Below are 26,685 nucleotides of genomic sequence, written 5' to 3' on the forward strand. Positions count from 1 at the left end.
ATATTTGTGGAAATACCTTCATGTGCATGGAGACCTATTTGGTTACTATTGTGCTCTACCAAGAAGGGCAAAGCATGTACCTTTGCAGAAATTGAAGTTACAATGAAGATTTGTAATTGGGTATTACAATATTATAATGCCCAATTGAAAAGATTGCATCATAACCATAAAGAAAGAAAGACCTGTTGCATTTAATTTTACAATGCACAAACAGGTTATTGGACCCAACAGGATGATTTTAGCACTTATTCTCCACAGGGGCTTCCCCCAGTCGCCGTACTTCATCTTGTCTTATCAATGTTAATAGATAACATGACAACAACAAGGATATTGTGATCAAATGAGACTTAATAGATTTAAGAGGAATGAAAGATGGAAATATTGAGTTATGAAATGAGAGATGGAAACTTGTGAGTTTGACATGACAGCCATGTGAACAGTGTGCCATCGTAGTTGCACCCTTGTTTGCACTCATATTAAAGGCATGGAACAAATTTAGAACAAAAAAAAGCTGAATGAATTATCATTATCAAAATGGGTGGATGTAAATGTAATAGATAATTGACTAGCTTAAGGTTTAAGCAAATCTTTGCACTCCTTGTGTTTCCACCCATTCAGGATGTCCCACATGCTAAATTCATTTGGTTAACATTTAATACATTTTTAAATATTAAAAAAAAGTCCAACCCTTGATTTCCAGTATTTAACTCTCTTATAATTGCAGCTGCAAATTTTGGCCCAAATGTTAAACATATGTGCAGAGAAATTCAGAAATTGAAATCCATAATGAGCCACATTTATGAGCTTGACTGAATACGTAAATTGCGTGTTAGTGTTAAATTTTGTTTTGCATGATGGAGTTTCATAAGTAATCTCAGTGTAAAACTGGCCGTAATATTTTACATTGCATTTAAGAGTGAAACAAAAGACTGAAACTAGAATACTATTAACTAAAGGCAGTTCCATAGACAAAGGTATGAAGGATGAATTGGATGAGGTAGATTGGTAAATTTGATTGAAAGGTATAATGGTGGGCATTTATTTTTAATTCTCAATGTATTCATACTGTTTGGAAAAACAGAAGCTGAACATGAAAAGGGAATCATAATGCGGCTAACTAAAGAGTTTAATGATAATATTCGGTTAGAAGAAGAGCCTTAAAATGAAAACATTTGGTTAGGATTGAAACATTTTTAGGTATTACCAAAGGATGACCAATACATAGTCTACACTTATCTATTTTCTAACTAACTGCAGTATATAAATATATTGTAAAAGATGACGTGTTTAAAAAAAAGGAAGCCTGGCAAAAGTGAACATTTAATCCCTGGGCAGGAAACTGGAAAAAATAGATTGACAGAATGACTGTCATTGTAATAGAAACAGTTGCGATAGGGTTAGGGTTAGGGTGAGAAGCATACTGGAAGTAGTGGGGAATGGACAAATTAATTTCAGCCAGGAACTTAAGCAATGTTAGTTTATTTTCAGAAAATTTATTAAGAAATGGCCGAAAGCTGAAAAGATCCATACGACCTGAAGGCTCATACTTGTGGTTCTAGAAGTGGTCTGTGGAATGGTTGATCTCCCAAAGTTGCATAGATTTCAGTGGTCCCAGTGGATAGGAAGAAACACGTTATTATTCAAGAAAAGTGAGAGAGAAAAAGGAGGGAAGTACATACCAATTGGCCTGACATTGATTACCAAGAAAATGCTGGAATTAATCGTTAAGCAAGTTGTAACAGTACACTTAGATCCTGACATTAGGCAGAGTGGCGAATTGGTTGCCGTATGAGAACAGAGATTGAGAGCAAACAAAGGAAAATGACATTGTCCCAAATGAAGGAAATTAAGAATAGTGTTCAAGTAAAAGAAAATATGATTTGGCAAAGATGACTGTCGTGTTAGAAGATTGGAAGAATATAAAGAACACTGAAAAAAGACTGAAAGAATAAGGTGTACAAAAGAAAGCTAGGTAGAAATATGAGTACGAGTTTCTGCAGCTACTTGATAAGGAAAGCTGTCATTAAAGTGAAAGTTGATGCTCTAGTGAAAGTGTCTGGAGAATATGGGAAAGTAAGGAAATGCTAACGAGTTAGAAATTTTGCAGCAATCTTCACTATACAGTATAACTAACCCAGAAATAATTATGAATTGGACTGAAAGGAAGAGAGGAATTTAGAACGATTACAGTTGTCATGGAATTAGAACTAAAAGGTTTCTAAGGTTCCAGGCCCTGGTGGACTTCACACCAGGACTTGAAATAAAATAAAATTGCTGCTGAAATAGTAAATGTATTGGCCTGAACTTTCCAAAGTTTCCTAGATTCTGGAAAGATTCCATCAGATTGAAAAATAGCAAGTGTGGCTGTTCAAGAATAAAGGAAACAGATGCCCACTATGGGCTAGTTACCGTTAGTTAACTGTAACACTATATTTTGCATTTTGTTGTATTACCCTGATGACAATAATCAAATCAAATCAAATCAGAGTTATCTTAATGTCTGCCGCAATGAAAATGCTGGAATCAGTTAGTGAGGAATTTATAACAGTACACTTAGAAAAATCACTATTTACTCAGATAGGGTCAACATTGATTTTCTGAAAGGGAAAATATGTTTGACTAACTTGATAGGGTTCTTTGAGGAAATAACAGACAAAGTACCAAACAAATAAAAAAGCAATATCAGACAAACAAATGCAGTTAAAGGCACATAATACCCCTCGCCCTGATGGCTTGCATTCTAGGATCTTAAAAGAGATAGGTACAGTGATGGTGGATTTTTTGGTTGTAATTTTTCAAAAGTTGTTTGATTCTGGAGAAGTACTAGTGGATTGGAAAATTGCCACCATGACATCCTCATTCAAAATGTTTGGCAGGGTGGGAGATGCAGCTCGACAAGGTGTGCAGAAGGTAAAAAGCAGGCCGATTAGCCTAACATATATTATTGGAAAAATATTGGAATCCATTACAAAGAAACTAAAAAGTAGAACATTTGGAATATCATTACTTATTCAAACAGAGTCAGCATGCCTTCATGAAAGAGGTGCCGTGCCTGACTAATTTATTAGAGTGTTTTTTGAGGAAGTTGCAACCAGAGTGGATGGAGGGGAACCAGTGGAAGTGTTGTATTCCAGAAGGCATTCCACAAGTACTTCACAAAAGGTAGTACATTGGCATGGATAGAGAATTGTGTTGGAGGAAGCATTGATTGGGAATAAAGAGTTCTTTTTGAAGTTTGCGATCTGTGACCAGTAGGGTTCCCACAGGGATAAGTGCTGGGACCACAACTGTTACAGTACTTTGTTAATGACTTGGAGGCGGGAAGTGAATGTACTGCAACCATATTTGCAGGAGGCACAAAAAATAAGTGGAAAGGCAGGTTGCAGGAAGAATGAAAATAGTTGTGATATTTATAGGTTAAGCGAGTGGACATATAGTTGGTAAATGGAGAACTCATATGACTCATCCAGCCTCACGTTTTATTATCTTGGATTCTCCAGCATCTGCAGTTCCCATTATCTCTGACTCATAAGCCTACTGTTTACGAAGTGGCAAAAATAATTATTAATTACCAATATGCAAACTTAACTTATATGCCCCTTAAATCCCAACAAATGAATTCATAAATAGGACAGATAACACAGATAGTTTTCAGTCATAGAGACATAGAAGTCCACAGCATAGAAAGAAGGCCCTTCAGACCATCAAATATGTGTCAGTCAATAAAACAACCACCCTATCTGTTCTAACATCATTCCCTGCGCCTTGCTCATAACCTTTTATGTCTAGGCATTGTAAGTGTACATCTAAATACTTCTTCAGTGCTATGAGGCCATAAGTTCCAGATTCCCACGCTTTGCAGGTGAAAAAGGTTTTCTTCACATCCCTTCTAAACCTCTGTACCCAGGTCATTGATCACTCCATCAAGGAGAAAGGTTTCTTCCTGTCTATCCCCCTGATAATTTTATATACATCAATCACATCCCACTCAGTCTCCTCTCCTCCAAAGAAACTAACCCCAGTCTGAGGGTGGTGTGGTTCCCTGCTGATGGCGATATACCAGGTCCTACCCTGTCAGACATTCTGGGAAGGATGATTACCAAATATTAAACTACCCTATGTGTGCCCATTATGGCGCCACGATTGACTACAACACTGTATCTGCTGGAGACCACTGAGCCTGCAGCCTGTAAGTGGGATAGAGACAAAGGAATCAATAACATCTAGCACCTACAGTGACTTGCAGTCCACCTACATTATTGTAATAGAGGGAGAGTTTAGAAATATTCTGGATAGAAAAAAGACGGAAAGGAACAAATTCTTTGGATTAAAGGATAGGAAGTGGTGCCTTTATCATAGTTTTGCATTCTGGCAATGATATCATGTTGATCGAGGCACTCCTGAATTCAAGAGCTGGTTAGTAGACAAAGGTTTTGGTTTGAGAAAGGACTTCTTTTCAGGTTCTTAAGTGTTGCCTCTTTTCCACTCTGAGAAAGACGGATTTCTGTCTTGGTTTGCAGATTTTTTTTTGGAGTTCTGAATGTGGCTGCTCCTCCTCTTAGGATAAAACCACAGAATTACACTAGCTGGAAATCTGAAACAAAAGCAGTAGGTCTGGGAGTACCTCGATAGAAAAACAGAGTTAACCTTTCAAGTCGAGTGACCCTTTGTCAGAACTGAAAATAACTGGGAAAGAGCGGCATTGGTGAGGCTGGCAGAGAATTGAATAAAGTACGTGGTGCCCAGAGGCAGCAAGAGAGAAAAAAGGGATAGGCAAAAAAAAGACAAATGCTAGTTAGGGTGCCACCAAGAAGTGTAAATGGGTTGGCTGTGCTGAGAGCAACCCATACAAAAAAGGACAATTGCTTCACCTGGAAGCTGTGCCTGGGACCTTGCACAGTGAGGACAGAGGAGTTAAACAACAAAGCGATTGCATGGGAAAGTGTGCCTTCAGAGCGCACTGAGGAGTTGAGAGTGGAGCAGTGGACCAGGGTGTCCCAGAGGCAGTGGTCACTGTGGAATGCTGACATGGGGAGTGGAGTGGAATATGTGTCTAATAGTGACATCCTGCTGGACGTGGCAGAAATGGTTTTTTATAATCCTTTGGATATGGAGGCTGGTGAGGTGAAAAATGAGGACCAGGGATCGTGCTTGTGCTGTCACCACTTCCCTCCCCTCTCACAGCAAATGCAGGAAATAGGTCAAACATGGCACAGGACTCTGTCAGCCAAGGTGGTAAGGAATCTTTGGTTACGGATAAAGATGGAAGTTTCTGAAGTACCCCTGTGGAATGTGGCATTATTAGTAGATTCGATGGAGAAATTGAGGGCATGGAATGGAATCTTTACAAGAAGCAGGATGTGAGGATCCATAGTAAAGGTAACTGTGGGAGTGGGTGGATTTATAATGGATGTTGCTGGCTTGCTTATCCCCAGACATGGAAATGTCAAGAAAGGGATGAGGCAGAGATAGACAGATGAAGGTGAGAGCAGAGTGGAAATTGGAACCAGAATCTCTCTTCTAGAGTTGAAAAAGTTAATCAGTTTTGCTTCCAATTTCCACCTTGCTCTCAACTTCACCTGCTTGAACTCTAAATAACTTAAGGACTTTGGAAATTACCCTCTGCTTTCTTAGTTACTGTTTAAGGCCAATCATTACCTTATTGGTGGCTTGCCCCTATTTGTCCTTTGAAAAGATTTGAAAGGCCAGATGTGAACTGTTCTCATTTGAAGCCCTGCATCCAATTGTTAGTGAGAGTTTCTGAATAATCAGAAATTTTGGCAAAACAACTTGGAGATGAATGAGATAACACGAAGTGAAGCTGGATGAACAAGCAGGCCAAGCAGCATCAGAGGAGCAGGAAAGCTTGACGTTTCGGGTTGGGACCCTTCTTTCCTGCTCCCCTGATGCTTGGCTTGCTGTGTTCATCCGGCTTCACACCGTATTATCTCAGATTCTCCAGCATCAGCAGTTCCTACTATCTCTTGGAGATGAATGAAGTTAATTTCAATTTGAGTTTCCTTCAGTCAGTGGGAAATGCTGATGAAGTGTCTGACTTCCGTCTGTTCATCTGATATTTGAATTATTGTGGATGTCTTTGGTGACCACCAATCAGACACTGTTTATTTTTCACTTCCTTTGCACATAGTCAGAGGGAAAAACCTGAGTTTCTTCCATATCCTCAACATGAAACTTTGTATTCCAATGGAAATGTTTACTGATAGCCTAACGTATTTCTTCTTTTTCAGTTGATTGGACAGAGAACCTCTGTTTAACATCTCAACAGATAATGTCGATCTTGTATTGCTACAATATAGAAAATTGCACCATTTCCTCTTGTCCACAAAACCAAGACAAATCCAATCCATTATAGTCTCAATCATCAACAGAGTGAAATAAGGTGCCAGTGACAATGCTATTAAGTAGCAATAAGCTGCTTACTAATACTCAGTTTGATTTCTGCCATGATCATTCATTCTGCTCCTAAACTTGTTACAGAGAAAGTGTCAGGGCAGTATTTGACCTAGTATAGCATCAAGGATCCTTAGCAATACTGATGTCAGCAGCAATTGAGCAAACATCAGAAGTAGCAACAATATCCTCCATAGCCATCTGAACTAGAGACAAGGGGAAAAACTCCACTGCTTGGAATTAAACCTAACACAAAGGAGTTTTTTTTTTAATTCATTGACCGGATGAGGGTGTCGCTGGCGAGGCAGCATTTATTGTCCATCCCTAATTGCCCAGAGAGTAGTTATGAGTCAACCACATTTGCTGTGGAACTGGAGTCACATGTAGGCCAGACCAGGTAAGGATGGCAGTTGTCCTTCCGTAAAGGACATCAGTGAACCAGATTCCAACAATTGACAATGGATTCATGGTCATCATTAGATTCTTAATTTCAGATATTTTATTGAATTCAAAATCCTCCATCTGCTGTGCCGGGATTTGAACCCTGGTCCCCAGAATGTTACCTAGGTCTCTGGCTTAACAGCCCATCGATAATACTGCTAGGCCTTCGCTTCCCCCTTAGATGTTTCATTAGAGATCTTCCCTGTATCATAAAATGATAAATTTCTTGACCCAAAGAATGGTGAGCCTGTAGAACTCATGACCGCAGAAAGTGGTTGAGGCCAAAACATTGTGTTTTCCAGAAGAAGGAAGATGTCTATCTTTTGGCTAAAGGGGCCAAAGGATACGGGAGGGCAGGATTAGGGTATTGAGCTCAATGATCATCCATGATCGTATTAAATGGTGGAGCAGTTTGAGGGGTCAAATGGCCTGCTCCTTTCTTCTGTGTTTCTACATTGCTTGAAATAGGCAACGTGAAGAGCTGTGATCCAGTATTATAGTGGCCAAAAATATTCAACTTGAACAAAGACTTAATGTTCAAATAGAACTCTTTGCAATCACGTTGTTTGACAGCCTGATATACTTTGCAATTGAATAATTTTCGAAATACAGGTTTGAGGTCATAATATTTGATTAAAACTAGGGATGTGTGTTTGTATTTGCTCCAGATATTTCAGCTTTAAAACCTTCTAAATTTGATACCAGCTCTACAAGCTTTTTTGTTGAATAAACAAGACCAAAAAGGAGGATGGTGACATAATTAGAGAAAAGAGGATAAAGTACTGTCCCACCCCAAAGGCTGTCAAGTCTGTGTTGTAGAAGAAGCATGGCCATGGATACAGTGGGTTTATACTTATACCGCAGCTCTCCATTGATTCAGGTCCCCCTGCAGGTACTCAGCTGAATAACAGCTTCTCTTCAGTCACCTGCCACACAACAAGGCTACTGGCAATAAACCAGGAAAAACTCATGATGCTTTATGTCAACATTTATTGCCAACATCTCTTTTGTGGAGTTTCAGATAGCAGCCACACTGCTGGAGACAAAAGACAGGTCAGAAACCTTGAATGTTCAGTTGGGAAGAAACATTAGTTAATATGCACTCCACAGACTCTAGCCTTCTGCAGGATGTACAAGACTGGCAAAGTATTGCATTTTGTTGGTTGTAAAGTGGTTTAGGATATAGTAACATTCTGTGCTAATCTTTGTGCCTTTCAGTGGTAACCCCTACAACACCCATGCTGAGGGCTGTTATGGTAGTATCCCTACACCTGGACACAGAGGCCCGGGTTCACGTCCCACCTGCTCCAGAAGTATGTTATAACGTCTGAACAGTTTGGTTGGAAAATGTTTTTAAAGAAGACTACAGGTCTATAGATCTGACTGTCCCAGGCAAGAAAGCCATAGAACTGGCCTTTCCCTGTGAAAACAAAAAATGGCTCAGGAGCTTCAGGGATACGTACGTGGTACCGTCCACAGCTTTGTGTGTTCTAGGCAAATGAGGTAATGGGCCTTGGGTAGAGGTTGACAAGGCTAAACTATGCCCTATTCAAGAGAATGTGAAGTACGTAAAAAGAACTCCGACTCGAGGAACGCAACAGATTCAAAATCTTTTTCGGACCTCATAAATTACAGTGGGAAGTGTAAACAACTCGAAGAGTCTACTGGCACCCCTCCATATTCTGCTAAAATAAATTAGAAATTGTCATCACAAAAGAAAGCCTTTGCAAATGTCAAGCAGCAGCTACTGTCTGCAAATAAATTAGCTCATTATGACCTCCTGCGAACATTCATTGTACTTACATTATCTCCCGCTGTGCAGTAGGGGCGGTATTATCACACTTTTAGGACAGTGGCACAGAATGTCCAGTTGTGTACACATCTCGAACCCTGGCAAAGGCAGAAAGGGAGTATACCTAGATTGAGAAAGGTAGTTTGCCCATGGTATTCACAGTGAAAACATTCCACCAGTATGTCTATAGTCAGCATTACACCAGAATAACAGATATCAAATCTTCAAGGGAAAAAAGGGCAGTTCTTCACATTGCATCAGCCTGGATCCAAAACTGGGCTCAACAATTCTGTGCTTATGTATATACCTTGGAATGCCGTCCAGGGAAACATAAAGCAGGTGCAGATCCCTTGAGCTGCCTCCTGTTACCCAGCAGCAGCTATCACCTCCAAAGATGAAACAATACTTTGGCAAAATGTCCATCCTAAATTCAATACCTGCCAATACCAGGCTTGGATTCAAAAGTTGATGAAGCTATGTCATGTCATCCTACAAAGGTGTGTTTGGTCAAGTTGAAACATATATCTTAAAAATTGAGCATAGAAGTTGGCATTATCTTGTGGGGAACCCAAATAGCAGTCCTGCTTGCAGGCCAGTGGCCAATACTTTAGCACTTGCGCGATGGCCATCCAGGAAGATCTAAAATGAAAATGCTTGCAGGAGGCTATGTTTGGTGGCTTTGCATAGACACTGACATCAAAAACCTGATGGAGCAATGCGGTAAAACCAGAAAACTCCATCAGCAGCCTCATGGTGCCCTTTGGACTCGCTGTGGAGAACCTGGGGGAAAGTACATGTAGATTTCCCAGGCCCATTTATGGGCTCTGCGTTCATGATTATCACCAGTGTCCATTCAAACTAGACTAATGTGTACCAAATGGCCTCTACTATCTCTCAGAAAACTGCAGAGAAATTCCATCAATCTTTTAGTATGCATGATATACCTGAGCTCCTTGTAACAGACAACAGAATTCCATTTAAATTATGTCTAAGTTAAATATTGAGACCTCAAGCCTGTACAGTGCCCAAGTGGAAAATGAGGTGTGAGAGCTGGAGGCTGTGCTTTGTTCGAACATTGCAAGAGTGTCACAACAGAAATGTTAGCTTGAGACCAAAGTGGTTTATTGAAGCAGCAAGCAACTGGGAGGTCGGGGTGAGCTCCATGGACAAAGTTTGAGTGTTATGAAAACAACTTGGGTAAGGCACATTCAGATGAAGTCCTATCACCAGTCCTCAAATGGCCTGGCAAAGTTGGCAATCCAGGTATTCAAAAATACCATGACATAGTAAACTACAGTGTCATAGGAAACAAAGTGTACACATTTCCGCTTCAACTGCTGAAACTATTAATAGGCCAACTGCTTTGGAATAGGCTTTCCTGACTTTCCCTAACTTGGGCAACAAGGTTGAATTAAAACCAGAAGCTCAAAAATAGGGGCCATGATGGACTCAGACCAATCAGAGCTTTTAAACCATTAGATATGTTCTGTATGACTCTGACTGTGTATAGTCCACAAAAGGAACTTCATTGATGGCTTGTCATGGATTCTGAGTGTTATCCTTTATAAAAAAAAGGGCCAATTTCGTACACAGTTAAAACTAGGGAGTTAACTACAAAAAGCACATCAACCACCTCCCAGAAGTGACTGTTTCAACAGACACGCTATACTGTAGCTCTGCCACTAAAAACTTGACAGCCACTCCTGAGTACTGTGAGGAGTTGGGAGTCAGTCAGAGGTTGCCACCAGGGGTGATCCCTCTGCAGTGCCTCGTCGGTCTTCACAAAAGAGACTTACGCCTACTGATGCAAACCCCTACCCCACCAACCAGCCCCAGAAAACGCCAGGAATGGGGTTGTGGGCAGAACAATGCAAGAAATCGAAGGGAACCTCTTGGATTTTGAAGTGGGGGTGGTGTGGATGTGTAAACACTACAAGGTCCATAGGGAATCACTAATTAATCCCCTGGTTGACCCTGTTGAGAATGCATTCCCTCATTGATTGGCAATGGCCTGCCTAGCTGGAACTCATCACCTGAGACTTTTATGTAGCAGTCCCAAGAGGCCTTTGTCGCACAGTGGTAGCACCCTATCTCTCAGCTGGGAGACTTCAAGTTCAAGTCCCACCACCTTCAGGTATGGCTGACATCCCTGAGCAGGCTGATTCTCTTTTTTTTTAAGAAAAAACAAGAAAGCAGACCCAGGGATGTACCTTCAGAACTGTCTGTCCTGGCCTTGGACTAGACTGTGTACATAGTGGCTCTGTTTTGGTATTCAAGAAATAACAATGTTCCTTTCCAGTCAGGCATCCTAAGTTGTTACACTCGTCCACTGTATTCGCTGCTCATTCTGCGGTCTCCTTTACTTTAGCAAGATGAAACAGAGATTGGGTGATTGCTTTGTGGAATACATCTATTCTATCTATGGAACTGACCCTGACCTCCCAGTTGCTTGCCGTTTCAATGAACCACTTTGGTCTCATGCTAACATTTCTGTCGTGACACTCTTGCAATGTTCCAACAAAGGACAGCCTCCAGCTTGCACACCTGGTTTTCCACTTCGGCACTTTACAGCCTTGAGGTTTCAATATTGAACTTAGACATAATGCAATCAGTTTCTGAAGTTACTATTTTCCATTTTTATACATTGTCTCCTCTCTCGCACAACCTTGTTTTGTTTATGTAATTGGTTCCATAGAGAGGGCCTATTCCTCCCTTTCACACCTTAATTTACAGTAAAACTGCGTCTGTTTTTCTCATTCATTAATAATCAAATTACTTTTTGCACTAGATCTCTGCCTCTGTCAAAAGTATAATAAGGCCCAGAGTTTAACACTGTTCAGCTCTGGGGAAAAAAAGCCACATTGGTTAAGAAATGGAACTCTGTCTCTGTCTACACAGATCTTGCAACAACTTTTTGGCATTGTTGCTGAGTGGGTAGTCCTGTAAATGTTCACTGTAATTTACTCACATTTCCCAATAGTTATAGCTTCTGGATGAGAGACTCTTGGCAATAGTGATCTACTATTTAGAAGAATAAAGACATTTTCTTGCTGACAAATTTCCTGTATGAAGAAATGCAGCAACTCTTCAATTATCTTGCGGTCTTCCAAAGCATTCACATAACAGACAGGCTTCAAAGAGAAAGGAAACATTTTCATGCGCATATTTTTTTCACAAACACAAGTTTATTATCCCCATTGTGTTTTTGCACCATCTCAGATCTTTGCAAGACTTGGTGAAAATAATAGGTTTTGGAACAGCACTGGTTCAGATTCTCTAACAAATTTTGGCCTCTTGTCAATAGCTACCACAGTATCTTTAGTTCTTAGATTCAATTTACAGGATACCAAACTAAGAATGATGTTTGTGCATTGGAGAGGAACTGGAGCTTTTGAGCTGTGTATACATGAGGCAAACACTGTGTTAAGAATTTCAACAACTTGCATTTGTAGCACACCATCAATGCAAATAATCACCTCAAAGTTCAATCATACGTTCACCAGAATGAATGAGAAACTTGAACCAGCGACTAAAAAACTTGTTAGAAGAAGTGAGCTGAAAGGAAAGACTTGAGAAACAGTGGTGAAGAGGTTTCTCATAAATTTCCAAAACTCGGAGACTAAAGAACAGACTCCGGTTTCGTGTGTTGGGGTGGATAAAAATCAGAAGCATCCAGAGTTGTCTAGTTGATGTATGACTGGTTTAACAAAACAATAAAGTTGTTTTAGATTTATAAAACAGCATTTAGTCTGTAGTCCTATCTGCATAGGAACTGAGGATGGTTAATAACTAGGACCATGTTACAATAGACAGGATAGGCTGCAGGCAGAGATTTGTATAAGCTGAAGTTTAGGGGGAATTGTAGGCTAACCAGGAGACCAGCTGACCCTGAAGCAAGCAAAGACGTGAGGAAAGCTTTGAGCAGATGAATGGAGGTGGACACAATGTTAGAATGAAGTAAATGGTGTGCAGAAATGTTACCGTAGTAAAAGAGGCCATTGGCCCATTGCATCCACACCAGTTCTCTAAATGAGCATTAGGACTTAATGCCAACCTTTTTCATTTTCCCTGTACCCCTGCATATTGTTTCTTTTCAAATAATCACTTAATGCCCTTTTGAATGTCTTGATGAACTTGCTTTTATCACTTATCCAGGAAATGCATTCCAGGCTCATGCCACTGGCATGGTGAAAAGGTTTCCTTGTCTACTATATCCAAAGCTTTCATGATTTTGAAATCTTCAGTCTGTAATGTTACTGTTTGTTCAGTCATCAGTATGCCTCTCTGCAGTAGTCCATTCTGTTCTGTATGACAGCCCATGAAGACAACCTCAACCGTGATCTTGGGTTCATGTCGCACTACATGTGACTCCACCGCACTGTTCCGAATCTGTAAAATCTTCCTTACTGTCCTGTTTTGACATTGTCACCTTGATAAATTGCTGTGATCTCTCTACCTTAATTAGTTTGTGCAGTTTTGGATTACTCATTACTTTGGTTAGACCCTTAGCATGTGACTCTTATGGATGTGAGTTTGCTCGCTGAGCTGGAAGGTTAGTTTTCAGACATTTCGTCACCATTCTAGGTAACGTCATCAGTGAGCCTCCGGTGAAGCGCTGGTGTTATGTCCTGCTTTCTATTTATCTGGTTAGGTTTCCTTGGGTTGGTGATGTCATTTCCTGTTCTTTTTCTCAGGGGATGGTAGATTGGCTCCTAATCAATGTGTTTGTTGATGGAGTTCCGGTTGGAATGCCATGCTTCTAGGAATTCTCGTGCGTGTCTCTGTTTGGCTTGTCCTAGGATGGATGTGTTGTCCCAATCAAAGTGGTGTCCTTCCTCATCTGTATGTAAGGATGCCAGTGAAAGTGGGTCATGTCGTTTTGTGGCTAGTTGATGTTTATGTATCCTGGTGGCTAGCTTTCTGCCTGTTTGTCCAATGTAGTGTTTGTCACAGTTCTTGCAAGGTGATTTTGTAAATGACGTTCGGAAATGACATCACCAACCCAAGGAAACCTAAACAGATAAATAGAAAGTGGGACATTACACCAGTGCTTCACCGGAGGTCCACCGATGATGTTACCTAGAATGGTGACGAAACATCTGAAAACGAACCTTCCAGCTCAGCGAGCAAACTCACATCCAGAACCTCAACGTGAGCTACAAATCTTCTCAAAATTCGCTATGTGTCTCTTATATCTGTCATGTTACTCCACTCATTTGGTTTGTCTCCAGCACCACCTTATTTTTAATTGTTTGTAATTATCTCTCTGCCGCATTTAATTGGATTATAGGTCATTCATTCCCTTGTTATTGAGCTATTGACATTTTACTCACGCTGTCTGACACGCTTGATCAGGTGAAGAGAGTTATTATTCAGCCTGTTGACACTCCACTGATACCATTTGTGTGATCTTTTGATCTTCCTGCCCATAAATTCTGTGTCTGTGTGCTTCTCTGTCACTTCTTCTGATGAAGGAGCAATGCATCAAATGCTTGCAATGTCAAATAAACCTGTTGGTGTCATCTGACTTCTGACCTTGTCCACCCCGGCCCAACACCGGCCCCTCCACATCTTGATTTACCATGAATTTCTTTGGGACATCTGACAAGATATCCTCCTTTCCAACTGTAAATGGTGAGGCAAAGTAATTATTCAGCATGTCTGCCATTTCCCCATAATCAGTGATGATGCCACTTTACTGGGTCAACATTGCTCCTGACCACCCACTTTCCCTTTATTTAACCATTTTTAAAAATTGAATTTGATGTCCCTGCCACGTTTTTTTCATAAACCCATTTACTAGCCTTTCGTTGGCCTTTGTATCTTTCCCATACAGCAGGATATGTGCTGCTCTTGCATTTTTTGTAAGCCCTTCCTTTTAATTTTATGCTGTCCCTGATCCATTCAGTAGTTAATAGCTTTTTTTTTGTCTATGAAGTGGAGCTTTTCCCTCTCGTGGTATACACCATTTGGATAGTACAAAAACAAAGTTGCTGGAAAATCTCAGCAGGTCTGGCAGCATCTGTGAAGGAAAAAAAATCAGGGTTAACGTTTCAGGACCCTTCTCCAGAAGTTTTGATGCCTGGTCCTGCATCTCTAAATTATTTTAATTTGTATTTTTTCAATTTCCACAGGATTTTAGTTTTTAATCTAAGACATTTCTCCAATTCACCTTCAATCTCAAAGCATTCTGAAAAGCTGTTCAAATTAATAATTACTTACCAACCTATTAACTTACAGCTTCTCTTGTGATGTCACGTTTTCACTGTTTCTGATCCCAGAGTCTCCTGTCCTATTGGCTTCTCTTTCCCCTAATGCCCCAAATTCCCTAAGACCTTTGGTGAGTATTTTGGCTCTTTCATGTCAATGAAAGAAAATGAGGGACTGATCATCTCCTCCCTCTTTCATCTAACTTCCTGTTTCACTAAATCCCAATTACACTCTAATGCAACAAAGCAAGCAATCCAGTCCACATAAGGTATCCTGTACTCATTATAATAATAGCGTATGCATTTTTTTAAACCTGACATCTTTAATTATTAATGCACATATGCATCCAGATATCTTTGCTCCTGCACCACTTTAGAACGCAACCCTTAGTTTATATTGCCTGTTCATGTTCTTCCCACCAAAATGAATCTGTTTAGAATTCTATAATATTATGGAATGGATGACTGTTCAGAAGCTCCATTCTAGGTTGAATAGAATGTTGAAGTTGTGAATAGAGTCAAATGGGGTTTGTGGCAGGGATCAAAGATAAATTTGCTGTTCCTAGTGTTTCGGTGGAGGTGATCATGTGTCATCTCAAACTCGATTTAGATTTTCAGATTAACAGGACAGAGGGAATCTCAAAATGGTTTTGTGTCCATGCTCATTACTGCTTTACAACAGTGACTGCATTTCAACAACACTTCATTGGCTGTAAAGAGCTGTGGAATAGTAGCTGAAGAGATTGTTGGTTCAAATATAAATCTCTAAGACAAGAAGACAGCTCACGGCCATAACAATTAAATGTTGGAACATGCTAAATAAACCCGAATGAACTTTTCAAATCAAAGGTTACACGGACATATTAATTATATAAGTGTACAGTTGATGCAGAGGCTTAGATTTAATGATCTTTCCTAAATTCAGGGGAAAGCTGGAAATTTAAATGCTGCTTGTATTCCTGATTTATTTAATTAACTAGAATCAGCTGGTGACTATGAAGCGAATGGATTGTTAAAAATTCCCATCTGGTTTACTAATGTCCTTTCTGGAAAGACTTCATCTGTCCTAGCTATTATGCAACTGCAGATCCACAGCAAACTGCTTAATTTGTTTCTGCCATCTGAAGTAGCCTGGTAAGATTCACAGTGGTATTGACCTGCTCTGAAACTAAATGGATAAAATCTTAAGATAGGCTGTCATTGATCTAGGTACTGGGCACAGCAAATATATGTAACCTGGTCCTCCTCTCACAGGTCCCAGATGTTAGCAAGAAGTGTCACACAAACGACTTGAGCACAATCTGATATAATCATGCTCTCTGAGTCGTACCTTTTTAGCCATCATTGGAGACATCTCCATCCTTGACTAGGTTCTACCCCCACCAGTATGGCTGCTTTTTCTGGTGAAAGGCCTACCATTGTCTTTGAAGCTTTCAGCATAGGCTGTGGACCCCATGAAGTTTCTTGAGAACAGGTTATATGTGGGAAACAAAGCCTTTTGCTGCTTAGTACCACAGCCTCTCTCAGTTGATGGATACATAATTGTTCATGTTGAACACCAGCTGGAAGTACTGCGGAAGCACTGAAGTTAACATGGGCACAGCATATATTCTAGTAAGTGACTTTTTGTTCATTTTGAAGCATGGCTCAGTATCAACACTATTTACTCCTAACGCACAATGTTGCCAGAGTTGGCTTGTAGAAGTTGGCAAGACATCTGTTACATCCGTCAATCTGTCACAGTTCATCACACAAAATATACCTTGTATTGTGTTGTGTTCCACTACTGCCTAATTTCTTAGACCCGTTTCACTTTATCGCCAAGGTTAAAGTCGTGAGCGTGTTGGAGCACTTGACACTGTCCAGAATAAAGGAGCCAGTTTTGACATCCAAGTACTCTTTTAAATATTCACATTTTCATCATTGGTGCATTGTGGCAGCAATGTACAAACTTCAAGAAGCTCTGCGTAAACTCTCAAAGCCCCTGCCAGCAGCACCTTTCAGTCCTGTGAGCTACTACCTAGAAGGACAAGGGAATGCCACCTCCAAGTCAGCATCCTAGCTTGAAGCCCTAATTATGTTGCTTCAACATTGCTGGGTCAGAATGCTGGAACTTGCTATCTAACTCCATTGTGTGTGTAGCTACATCACACATGCCGTGGTTCATCATCACCTTTCCTAGGACAGATGGGACAATGGTAGCACCTCTGTCTAGCCCTAACAATTGGTTAATCTAAATGAGAAAAAAAATCAATTATTGGCCTGACTCTGAGAATGATATGCATTGTTTGATACTGCGCTGTACAAAATGCTGCCTCTAGTGCAAGTTGCTGGATACCCTGAGATATTGCAAACTCATTTGAGGATTATATAAATGTTAGTTCAATTAAAAATGTTTTATGGGTTAAGGGAGAGAACTGAAATAATTAAGGTCGCACTAATTTATGTCTGTGTACTTACAAACACAGTTGATAATTTGATGTTAATGAAAAAATCTATCTTTGGGTGGGCAAGTTTCAAACAATTTATATCATTTACAGGAATAATTGGGATGACTAATAGGCAATTAGATTTTGTGTATAAAAAATGGTTCCATAAGACTTGTTACATCAGTAACCCCAATGTTACTCCTACCACCCACTAACACTTTCGATAAGAATTTTACCGCTTTGAGGGAAGCTGGTCTGTTGACCATTCGATTGGTGTCTCTCAATTAAATATGCACTCAAATCTCTTTTGGATCCAAATTCATTATTTGTTCTGTAGGAGTCGTTAGTGTTTCAGAATGCCTAGTAGCTTTGCAACAGACATCTTATATACTATAAGCTGAATTCAGAAATCTGACACATCAGTTATATCTTCAAAACATATTAGGAAGCAAGTTGGCATCATTTCAGAGAATGTCAGCTCTCTTATCACTGATGATTTTTTGACAAGTCTTCAATTTTTAGAACAAAAATGAGTAATTTGATTTATAAAGAACAATACTGCACAGGAGCATGCCTTTCAGACCATCAAGCCTGCACCAATTCTAATCCTTACTTAGACCCAGTACTTATTGCCCATATACTGTTTCTATCCCTCTGTTCTCCTCCCGGTCATGTGTCTGTCAAGATACACCTGAAATGCCACCAATGTGCCTGTTTCTACGACTTCCACTGGCAGTGTGTTCCAGGCAACCACCACTCTGTGTAAAATTTTCCCTGTACTACTTCGCTAAATTTTCCCTCCCTAACCATGAGCCTGTGCTCTCTTGGAGTTGACTTTTCCCCTCTGTGAAGAAACCTCTGACCATCCATCGTATCTATGCTTCTCATAATTTTGCAGACTTCTATCAGGCCACCCCTCACCCTTCATCTTTCCAGTGAAAACAATCCAAGTTTATTCAACCTCTCCTGCCTAAACCCCTCCAGACCAAGCAATTTCCTGTTAAACTTCCTCTGCATCTTCCCCAAAGCTTCCACGTCCTTCTGGTAGTGTGATGACAGAACTGCATGTGATATTCCAAATGTGGCCGAAGTTTTATATAGCAGTAACGTAACTTGCACACTTTTTTTTTATATTCAGTGGCTTGGCTGATGAAGGCAAGGGCACTGTATGCCTTCTTGACTACCTTATCCATCTGTCTTGCCACTTTCAGGGATCTGTGAACCTGTGCGCCCAGATCCCTCTGTATGTCAATGCAGTTGTGTAGCAATTTTGGAAACGGATTACCATGTTCAAGTTTGAGCACTCCACCTGAGAAAATGATATATTGGTTTTGAAAGAAGTGCAGCAAATATTTACCAAAATGTTTCTGGATCTTAGAGGATTCCGTTACAAAGAGATGTTGTTGTAGGCCTAGCTTGTGTTCTGTTGAGTATAGAAATATTGAGGAGAGAGTTGATCAAAGTCAGTAAGATGTTAAACACACTTGATAAGGCCAGTATGGAAAAACAGTGAGGAATTAAGAGCCAGAGGAAATGATCTTAAATTTATAGCTACGTCATTCAGGAGCATTGTTGTAGAATCCCTGTAGAAAGAGGCCATTCAGCTCATCAAGTCTGCACTGACCTGCTGAAAAGCATCCCACCCAAACCCATCCCATCTCTGTCGTCCTGCATTTCCCATGGTCAACCTACCCTGTGTATCCCTGGACACTGGGCAATTTAGCATGGTCAATCAATCTAACTCGCACATCTTTGGACTGTGGGAGGAAACCAGAGCACCCAGCAGAATCACATGTGCAAACTCCACACAGACACTCACCTTCTGGTGGAATCAAACCTGGGTCCCTGGCACTGTGAGGCAGCCATGCTAACCGCTGAGCCTCCATGCTGTGCTTATTCAGGAGCACTTTGTCATGAAAAAGATGATGGAACAATCGGAGCATTTGGGTGTGGCTAGAAACTGACACCCTTTGAGAGTAGTAATTTTTCCTCATCTGTGTATTAAATCTGCTACCCCTGTCACAATTCTATAAACCCATCAGCAACTTGTTGCCAGCCAAATCTCACTTTGTGTACACACCCCAGCCTCCTCTTGCACCTTCCCTGACAGCTTGCAAAGGAACAGTGTAAATACAACCCAAAATTAGTTGTCACTTGCTTTTTAAAAGTATAACAGTTCTTTCTTCAGCCCTTTGTTGTAAAACTGTTCTTTTCTCAATTCATAACCAAAAAAAATTAGAAAGATATTAAGCTATCAAAACTGAGATTTGATGTATTTTTGCTGGGCATTGAGGGATCTGGACCAAAGACAACTAAATGAGGTTGAGATGCAACAGATCAGCCATGGTCAAATGATGAAGCAGATCCAAGGACGAAATGGCATAACCCTGTTTCCATTTTTCTATAACAAGGTGTAAAGCTGGATGAGCACAGCAGGCCAAGCAGCATCATCGGAGCAGGAAAACTGATGTTTCGGGCCTAGGCCCAAAATGTCGGCTTTCCTGCTCCTCTGATGCTGCGTGACTTGCTGTGTTCGTCCAGCCCGAGACCTTGTGATCTCAGATTCTCCAGCATCTGCAGTTCCAACTGTCTCCATTTTCCTATAATGCTTTTCCTACTTTTGTTATCATAAATGCTTAATGTGGTCATCTTATGGCACAATGGAGTGTCCCAACCTCTGTACTAGAATGTTTAGTTTCAAATTCCTGTCCTGCATGTGTATCATTGCATGTCCAAACAGATGAATTTTAAAATGCCTTAAAAGGTTTATATTAATAATCTTAAACATATAATTAAATTTACCTGATGGAGTTGGTAATACAGGTAATTCAGTTATTATGCATGTTTCATCAACACAAATTGGCTATGACGCGATTGACAAATTAGTGATCGTTGTTTGGATAACATAAGCTTGCTGTTGTATGGGTATTGCAATTTTCCATGGTGATCTTTTACAGAGTAATTTTTCTGTAGTGATTTTCTCTAGCGTGATTCTGTACAGCATGAGATCGCACAGGAACGCAACTATTCAGTAATACCCGAGCAACCGTTAAATGGTGGGAAACTAACTGGGTGGATAGATATTACTTTCTTTGATTCTCTTAAGAGACAAGCATGAAAGTTTAAAAGTATAAAAAAGTTTAACTAATCTCGAGATAACATCAAAAGGAGGCCCAGAAAATTACTGCCTGTTCTCTAATACTCAACTATATTTGGCACCTTGCTTGTTCACCTTTTTAAAGTTTTTGAGGACAGTTCTTAGACCCAACTTGGAAATGTAAGGAGTTACTATATGATACCATAAAATCTGTTCAAAATTTGAAATATTCTAATTTATTATCTGTCATTAATTTCCTTTCTGTTTACTGTATGTTTTTTCTTTGCAGGTGCACAGGGAAGTGATTCCAGTCCACACAGTCTATGCCTTGAATATTGAAAGAGTACTAGCAAGACTCTGGCATCCTAGTCATGAAGAATTGGAGCAGGATAAGATCCACCGTCAGAGGCTAGCAGTCAAGGAGGGACTTGTTTGTTGACTGGTTTGGGCCAAATGCTGGTGATCAGAACATGTATTGCTCCCACTGTGAATGAATGCAGTAATCATTGCATCAAATCTGATTTCTCCTCAAACTATTGTCCGTGCCTGTCATCGCCAATCAGAGTCTGCAGTGTTGAGAAGTTTGAGACAAACACAGATCTGGCAGCATCTCTGAGAGAGACATAGTTAATGTTTTGAGTCCAATATGACTCTTTCTCCCTGCTGAGTTTCTCCAGCATTTTCTGTGCTTGCTTCCGATTTCCAGCATACCCAGCATTTTGTTTTCATTATGGTGAGAAGCCTCATTGGCAATATGTTGTGAAGTATGTAAATTGCGACAATTTTTTCAAAGTCTTCATAATTCTCATAGAAGTTGGTTTATCCGTCAATTAAGATATGTACATTGCTAAGGTTTACCTGCAAACATCAGAGGCCAGTTTAAATATCTTTCTGTCTGCTTTTAAAGTGTACTGCCTTGAAGTTAGTGAGCATGATATTCATGTACAGATTTTCTGAGATTCTTGCTGTTACATCAGAGGTGTGGATGTATCTAAAATAAACTGGTTAACATTTGCTCCTCTTGTAAAGTATGGGATGGAATTTCAAACAGACTGCTTTGAGCAAGGGTTTGTACTGAATATTCCACACCATAATTTGAAGGCTTGCATGGTTTCTCACTTTTGTCTAATACCTGTCTACAGATGAAACCTTGGTACTAAGTTTCAGATTCGTCTTTATTCATTGGTAGTTTTTCATAAACACTTCAACTGAGTATAGATATCTCATTCAATAGGCAGAATGGCTTGAGGTTCAAGATTGCCAACACAGTATAATAACACTGCGAAAATTTTATTTTTATACAATAAATTGATTACAGTTGATCAGTATTAATACTAATGTCTTTTCTTGGATAGACTAGTATGTATTTTTTTTAAATATTTTTGGCATCTGTGCAAAACCACAAGTGTTCATTCAGTGAAATTTAAATATACCAAAATCAAAAATCCTTAAGTGATGTTGTAAAACTTCCCAACTTTCTTCTCTGAATTTGAACCGCATAACCACAAAACAGACTTTTTCAAAAATGATCCAGTCTAAAAAGCTTATCCATGATGCATACAGTTTAGAAAACATGTATCTTTGCAATCTTTTTTGTTTTGAATGCATGTTCTGATGATTTGATATGCTGAATTATAAAGAGGTTGATCTCTAGATTAGTTCATGTCTTAAAAGTTCTTCCGCACATTTCTTAAAATATAGTTATTTCCAACCTGTTAATTCACTTCCTGATATAATAATTTCACCTACTCAAATTGCTCTGAGTTGTGGGTGAACAGATTATGCTACCTTAGTCAAATGTATGCTTGCCCTTTCTTAAACCTTCTATAGAACTGTATTGCTTCACAAATGTTGGGAACGTTGTCGATAATTCAGGAAATACTTTAGTATTCAGTATTAACCTTTGGGCTAACAGGTAATAGTTATTATAATACAACTTGTCAAGTTATGGCACTGAGAAGAACAGTTTTGATTTTTGCAATGTTCATTGAGACCATTCTTCGTTTTTCCTCTGATTGAAAATCCAAAAATGGCACAATCTTGTGTCAACTTATTGGATGCTTGACACCCCTTTGGATACTTTGCCACTCCTGATTCCTAACCTAATGTGAGAGTACCCTTCAGCTTTCCTAGATGCATGAATATTTCTTATCTTAAATCTTCGCTAGGTAACTCCATATTTACCATCTTTGCCTTCTCCAAAGGACCTATCAAAGCACAAATCCCTCTATATTTCCCTTTGGAATGCTTTTTCAGTCACAAGGCATGTACTCCCCTTGACCCCACTTCTGCCTCTGTTCCAGAAAATATGGAGCATTGAGTGATCGTGAAAACGTGCTTCATTAACAAGATGGTAAAATTGGACATTTGTTGCAATTGGCAATTTAGTGCAGAGAAGGAAATTTTTAAAAAGTCTTCCGTAGGATTTGGGCATTTGTCACTCATCTCTCATTTCCCTTCAACTATTAGGCACATTAGTTGGCAGTTAAAAGACAACCACATTGCTAAAGGTCTGGAGTCGTGTGTAGGCCAGACCAGCTAGGGACAGTAGTGAACGTGATGGGTTTTTAAGGCAATTGATGACAGTTGTCATTCGTCACCATTAGTGAGACTACTTTTATTTTCAAGAGTTACTAATTAATTGCATTTAAATTTTATCTGCTCAGGATGAGCATTGGTTTGGGGTTCTGGACTACTTTTCCAGTGACGTCATTGTGGTTCACTATCTAATTAATAGGTGCTGCTTTTTATTAGCTTATTTTTATGTCATGATTATTCTTTGTGTCTAAGCTAGGCATGTCTGTAACCTAGGGGACAGGCTGCTTTAGATCTGGCATTGTGCAGTAACTCAAAGGGCTGTGAATCTGGAATTCTCCATCTAGGAAAGCTTTGAATTCTTATTTGGTGAGTAACTTCAAATTAGAGTTTTTGATTTTTGGGTATGCGAATATTAAGGGATACAGGGCAAATGCAGGAAGATGGAGTTGAGGTAAAAGATGGCAAATAATTGTGTTGCCATGAAACAGTCTCAAAAGACAAAATGGTCTACTCAGCTTCTTTGTATGAGAAAAATTCTTCCCTCCAATCACTTGCAAATGCATTTTCTAAATTATGTTAGAAGGATAATTTATGACCAACACTTTGTCCACACTGCATAAAAAACTGAGAATATCAGGTTTTTTGAAAAAAACCTCGAATGATGATTCCCATTTTGTTTACAGACTGCTTTTTTGCTCACCTTTCATTCTCCATCTACAATCTTTGAATTCATTATATTCAGTTTTATGCCACATATAGCAATTTGTCTTGTGTGAGGTTGTCTTGGTTGCCAGTTTTTCCAACGTGTGTCCGTGCGATAGGATTTTTTTTAGATGATTCCCTACAGTGTGGAAACAGGCCCTTCAGCCCAACAAGTCCACACCGTCCCTTGAAGCATCCCACCCAGACCCATCCCACTATAACCCACACACCCCTGAATACTACGGGCAATTTAGTATGGTCAATCTACCTAACCTGCACATCTTTGGACTGTGGGAGGAAACCGGAGCGCAGGAGGAAACCCATGCAGACACTGGGAGAACGTGCAAACTCCACACAGAAAGTCACCCGAAGCTGGAATCGAACCTGGGTCCCTGACGCTGTGAGGCTGCAGCGCTAACCACTGAGCCACCATGCCGCCCTGAATGTGTGGCAGATGTTCATGAGAAGATGATTCTTGCATTCCAGATCTTTCAGCTGTACTGTCTGAAGAGACAGTGGCAGCAAATTCAAAAATATGAAGTTGGTCTTGTACTGAACTGAAATGTTTATTGTGTTTTGGCCCAGGAGTAAGGGATTGGTTTTATCATAGCTTCACAGATGCTGCTGGACCTGCTGAGCATTTCCAGCAACTTCTGTTTTTGTTCCTGATTTACAGCATCTTCAGTTCTTTCGGGTTTTATTTAGCTTTCTCATAGCCTTCATTTGGGTTCTAATTCAATGACTATCCATCATATTTTGTAACGTTTTCCTTTTATATTGCCTGTTGTGTTCCCACTATCTCTATTTCTGCAACCTGCAACCAGCCATAAATAATTTGACCACAACTTCAGGATGAGATTAGTGACAGATTAATCTTTTGGAATTGCACTGAAGAATAGAATTTGTGAAAATCCATTTTTCCATCAGCGCTTTTGTTTTAATTCATTCGTTCATGGGATGAGGGTATTGTTGGCTAGGACAGCATTTTTAGCCCACCCCTAATTGCCCAGAGGGCAGTTAAGAGTCAACTACGGCTGCGGGTCTGGAGTCACACACAGGCCAGAACAGGTAAGGATGGCAATTTTGTTCCCATAAAGGGCATCAGTGAACCAGATGGATTTTTTTCCACATCAGTCAATTCAAGGTCATCGTTTCTACTCTTAATTCCAGATATTTATTGAATTCAAGTTTCCCCCATCTGCTGTGGTGGGATTTGAATCTGGGCCCCCTGAGTTTTACCTGAGGTCTCCGGATTAACCGTCCAATGATAATACCACTAGACCATTTCCTGGGATTATTGCAGCAAAGGATTCCCTGTATACCCTTTTTACAATGTTCATATTGCATTGAGTATCTCCGTCAGATTTAGAAGTTTGACATTTGATTGAAATGAAAGATGTCAACAGGAATCTGAACTGCAACTTGTCTAAGGCTGAATGAATGGGCGAAGAGTTTAGAGTTACTACTTTGCTAGAATTAATTTCTCTTTAACTTGGCTTATTTTAACTTGCATCACACCACAGTTGTGTGGGTAATCTGACCACAGATTTAAAAGTTAGCCTAACAGCGAAGACAAAAAAAAACTACTTCATCAATGCCCTTTAATGAGTAAAATTGGCCAAACATACATGGACTGGCCTGTGTGTCTCTCGAGAACCCTTCAGCAATGTGTTTGACTGTTGGCTGTCCTCTGGGCAAAGAGATTTGACTAGCAAGCAAAGCCATCATTGCATGAGCATATTAAAAGGAAAATCATCTGTATGGCAAGAGGCAGAGCTGTTGTTTGCTTGGGGTGGGCCCTTAAAAGGGAAGCGAGTGGGCCATTTAGCCCATCAAATCTGTTCTACCATTCATCATGATCATGGCTGATCCTCTACCTCAATACCTGTTTCTGTTTTATCCCCTGTATCTTTGATCCCTTTAGGTCCAAATGCTGTGTCCAACTTGAAATCATGTAGTATTTTGGCCTTGACAGTTTTCTGTGGTAGCAGATTCCTCATGTTCACCACTCTGAGTGAAGAAATTTCTGCTCATTTCAGTCCAAATGATTTACATTCTCCTTAGGCTGTGATCCCAGGTTCTGGACTTCATTTTGATTGGGAGCATACATCCTATACCTGTCTAGTCCTTTTATAAGTTTCTATGAGATCCCTTCATCCTCTCTTCCCGCCCCCCCCCCATACCCCCTTTCTCCTGCACGCTAATGCATAAAACCGTAACCAATTCAACCTCTTCTCAATATAAATACCTGTCATTTCCAGGAACCAGTCTGCTAATTGCTCACTGCACACTCTGTATAGCAAGAACGTCCTTCCTCACATAAGGGACCAAAACTGCATAAAATATTCAGGTGTTGTCTCACCAAGACCCTGTATAACTACAGCGAGACTTCTCTGCTCCTGTATTTGAATCTTTTTTTCTATGAAGCCAATCATACCATTTGCTTTCTTTACTGCCTGCTACACGCGCATGCTTACCTTTAGTGACTGGTGTACAAGGACATCTAGGCCTTATTGCACATTGCCTTCTGTCAATTTATAGCCCATCAGAAGATAATTGCCTCCCTGTTTTTGTTACCAATATTTACCCTTTTGTAGTTCATAATGACTACATCTGTGGTATGTGTTAGTTGCTTGAGGAAGTCTGGCTCTGAGATGATGAGCTGGAGTCTGAGCTTTGAACACTCAACACATGAGGGAGGGGAAGAGTTGCCTGGACATTGTGTTTCAAGATGTAGTCACACCCTTTAGATTAACTGCCTCAAATCCATTGGAGTGGTCAGGGACAGGAGGGTGTGTATGTGAGCGAGGCAGGTAGAGGGATCCAAGATGTAGTGCTGAAGGAGCCTCAGCCTTTGAGCTTGCCCAAACAGGTTTGATATTATCGCTCCCTGTGTGGATCAGAGTGAGGGCTATACGGAGGATGAGCAAACTGACCATAACGCCACAGTGTAGGGAGCTATTAAAGAGGGGGATGAAAAGTGAAATGTAGTTGTAATCGGGGACAGCACAGTCAGGCGAATAGACACTGTTCTCTGTGGCCAAGATCTAGAGCCCTGCCGCCTGT

General features: G+C 40.2%; 1 protein-coding gene across 2 annotated transcripts in view; it reads left to right on the top strand.

Moving 5' to 3' along the window:
- Nucleotides 1-21,707, top strand: part of tada1 (transcriptional adaptor 1) — a 54,066-nt gene extending 32,359 nt beyond the window's left edge. The window contains exon 8 of one of the 2 annotated variants that reach the window (XM_048539138.2): nt 20,669-21,707. In XM_048539138.2, coding sequence (XP_048395095.2) covers nt 20,669-20,818 — 150 coding nt within the window. In that variant the 3' untranslated portion in view covers nt 20,819-21,707. The remainder of the gene's footprint in view (nt 1-20,668) is intronic. The other variant, XM_059647768.1, reaches the window with a different exon arrangement.
- The last annotated feature ends 4,978 nt before the right edge of the window (nt 21,708-26,685 follow it).

This window comes from Stegostoma tigrinum, chromosome 8 (genome assembly GCF_030684315.1).
Source record: "Stegostoma tigrinum isolate sSteTig4 chromosome 8, sSteTig4.hap1, whole genome shotgun sequence".
Lineage (NCBI taxonomy): Eukaryota > Metazoa > Chordata > Chondrichthyes > Orectolobiformes > Stegostomatidae > Stegostoma > Stegostoma tigrinum.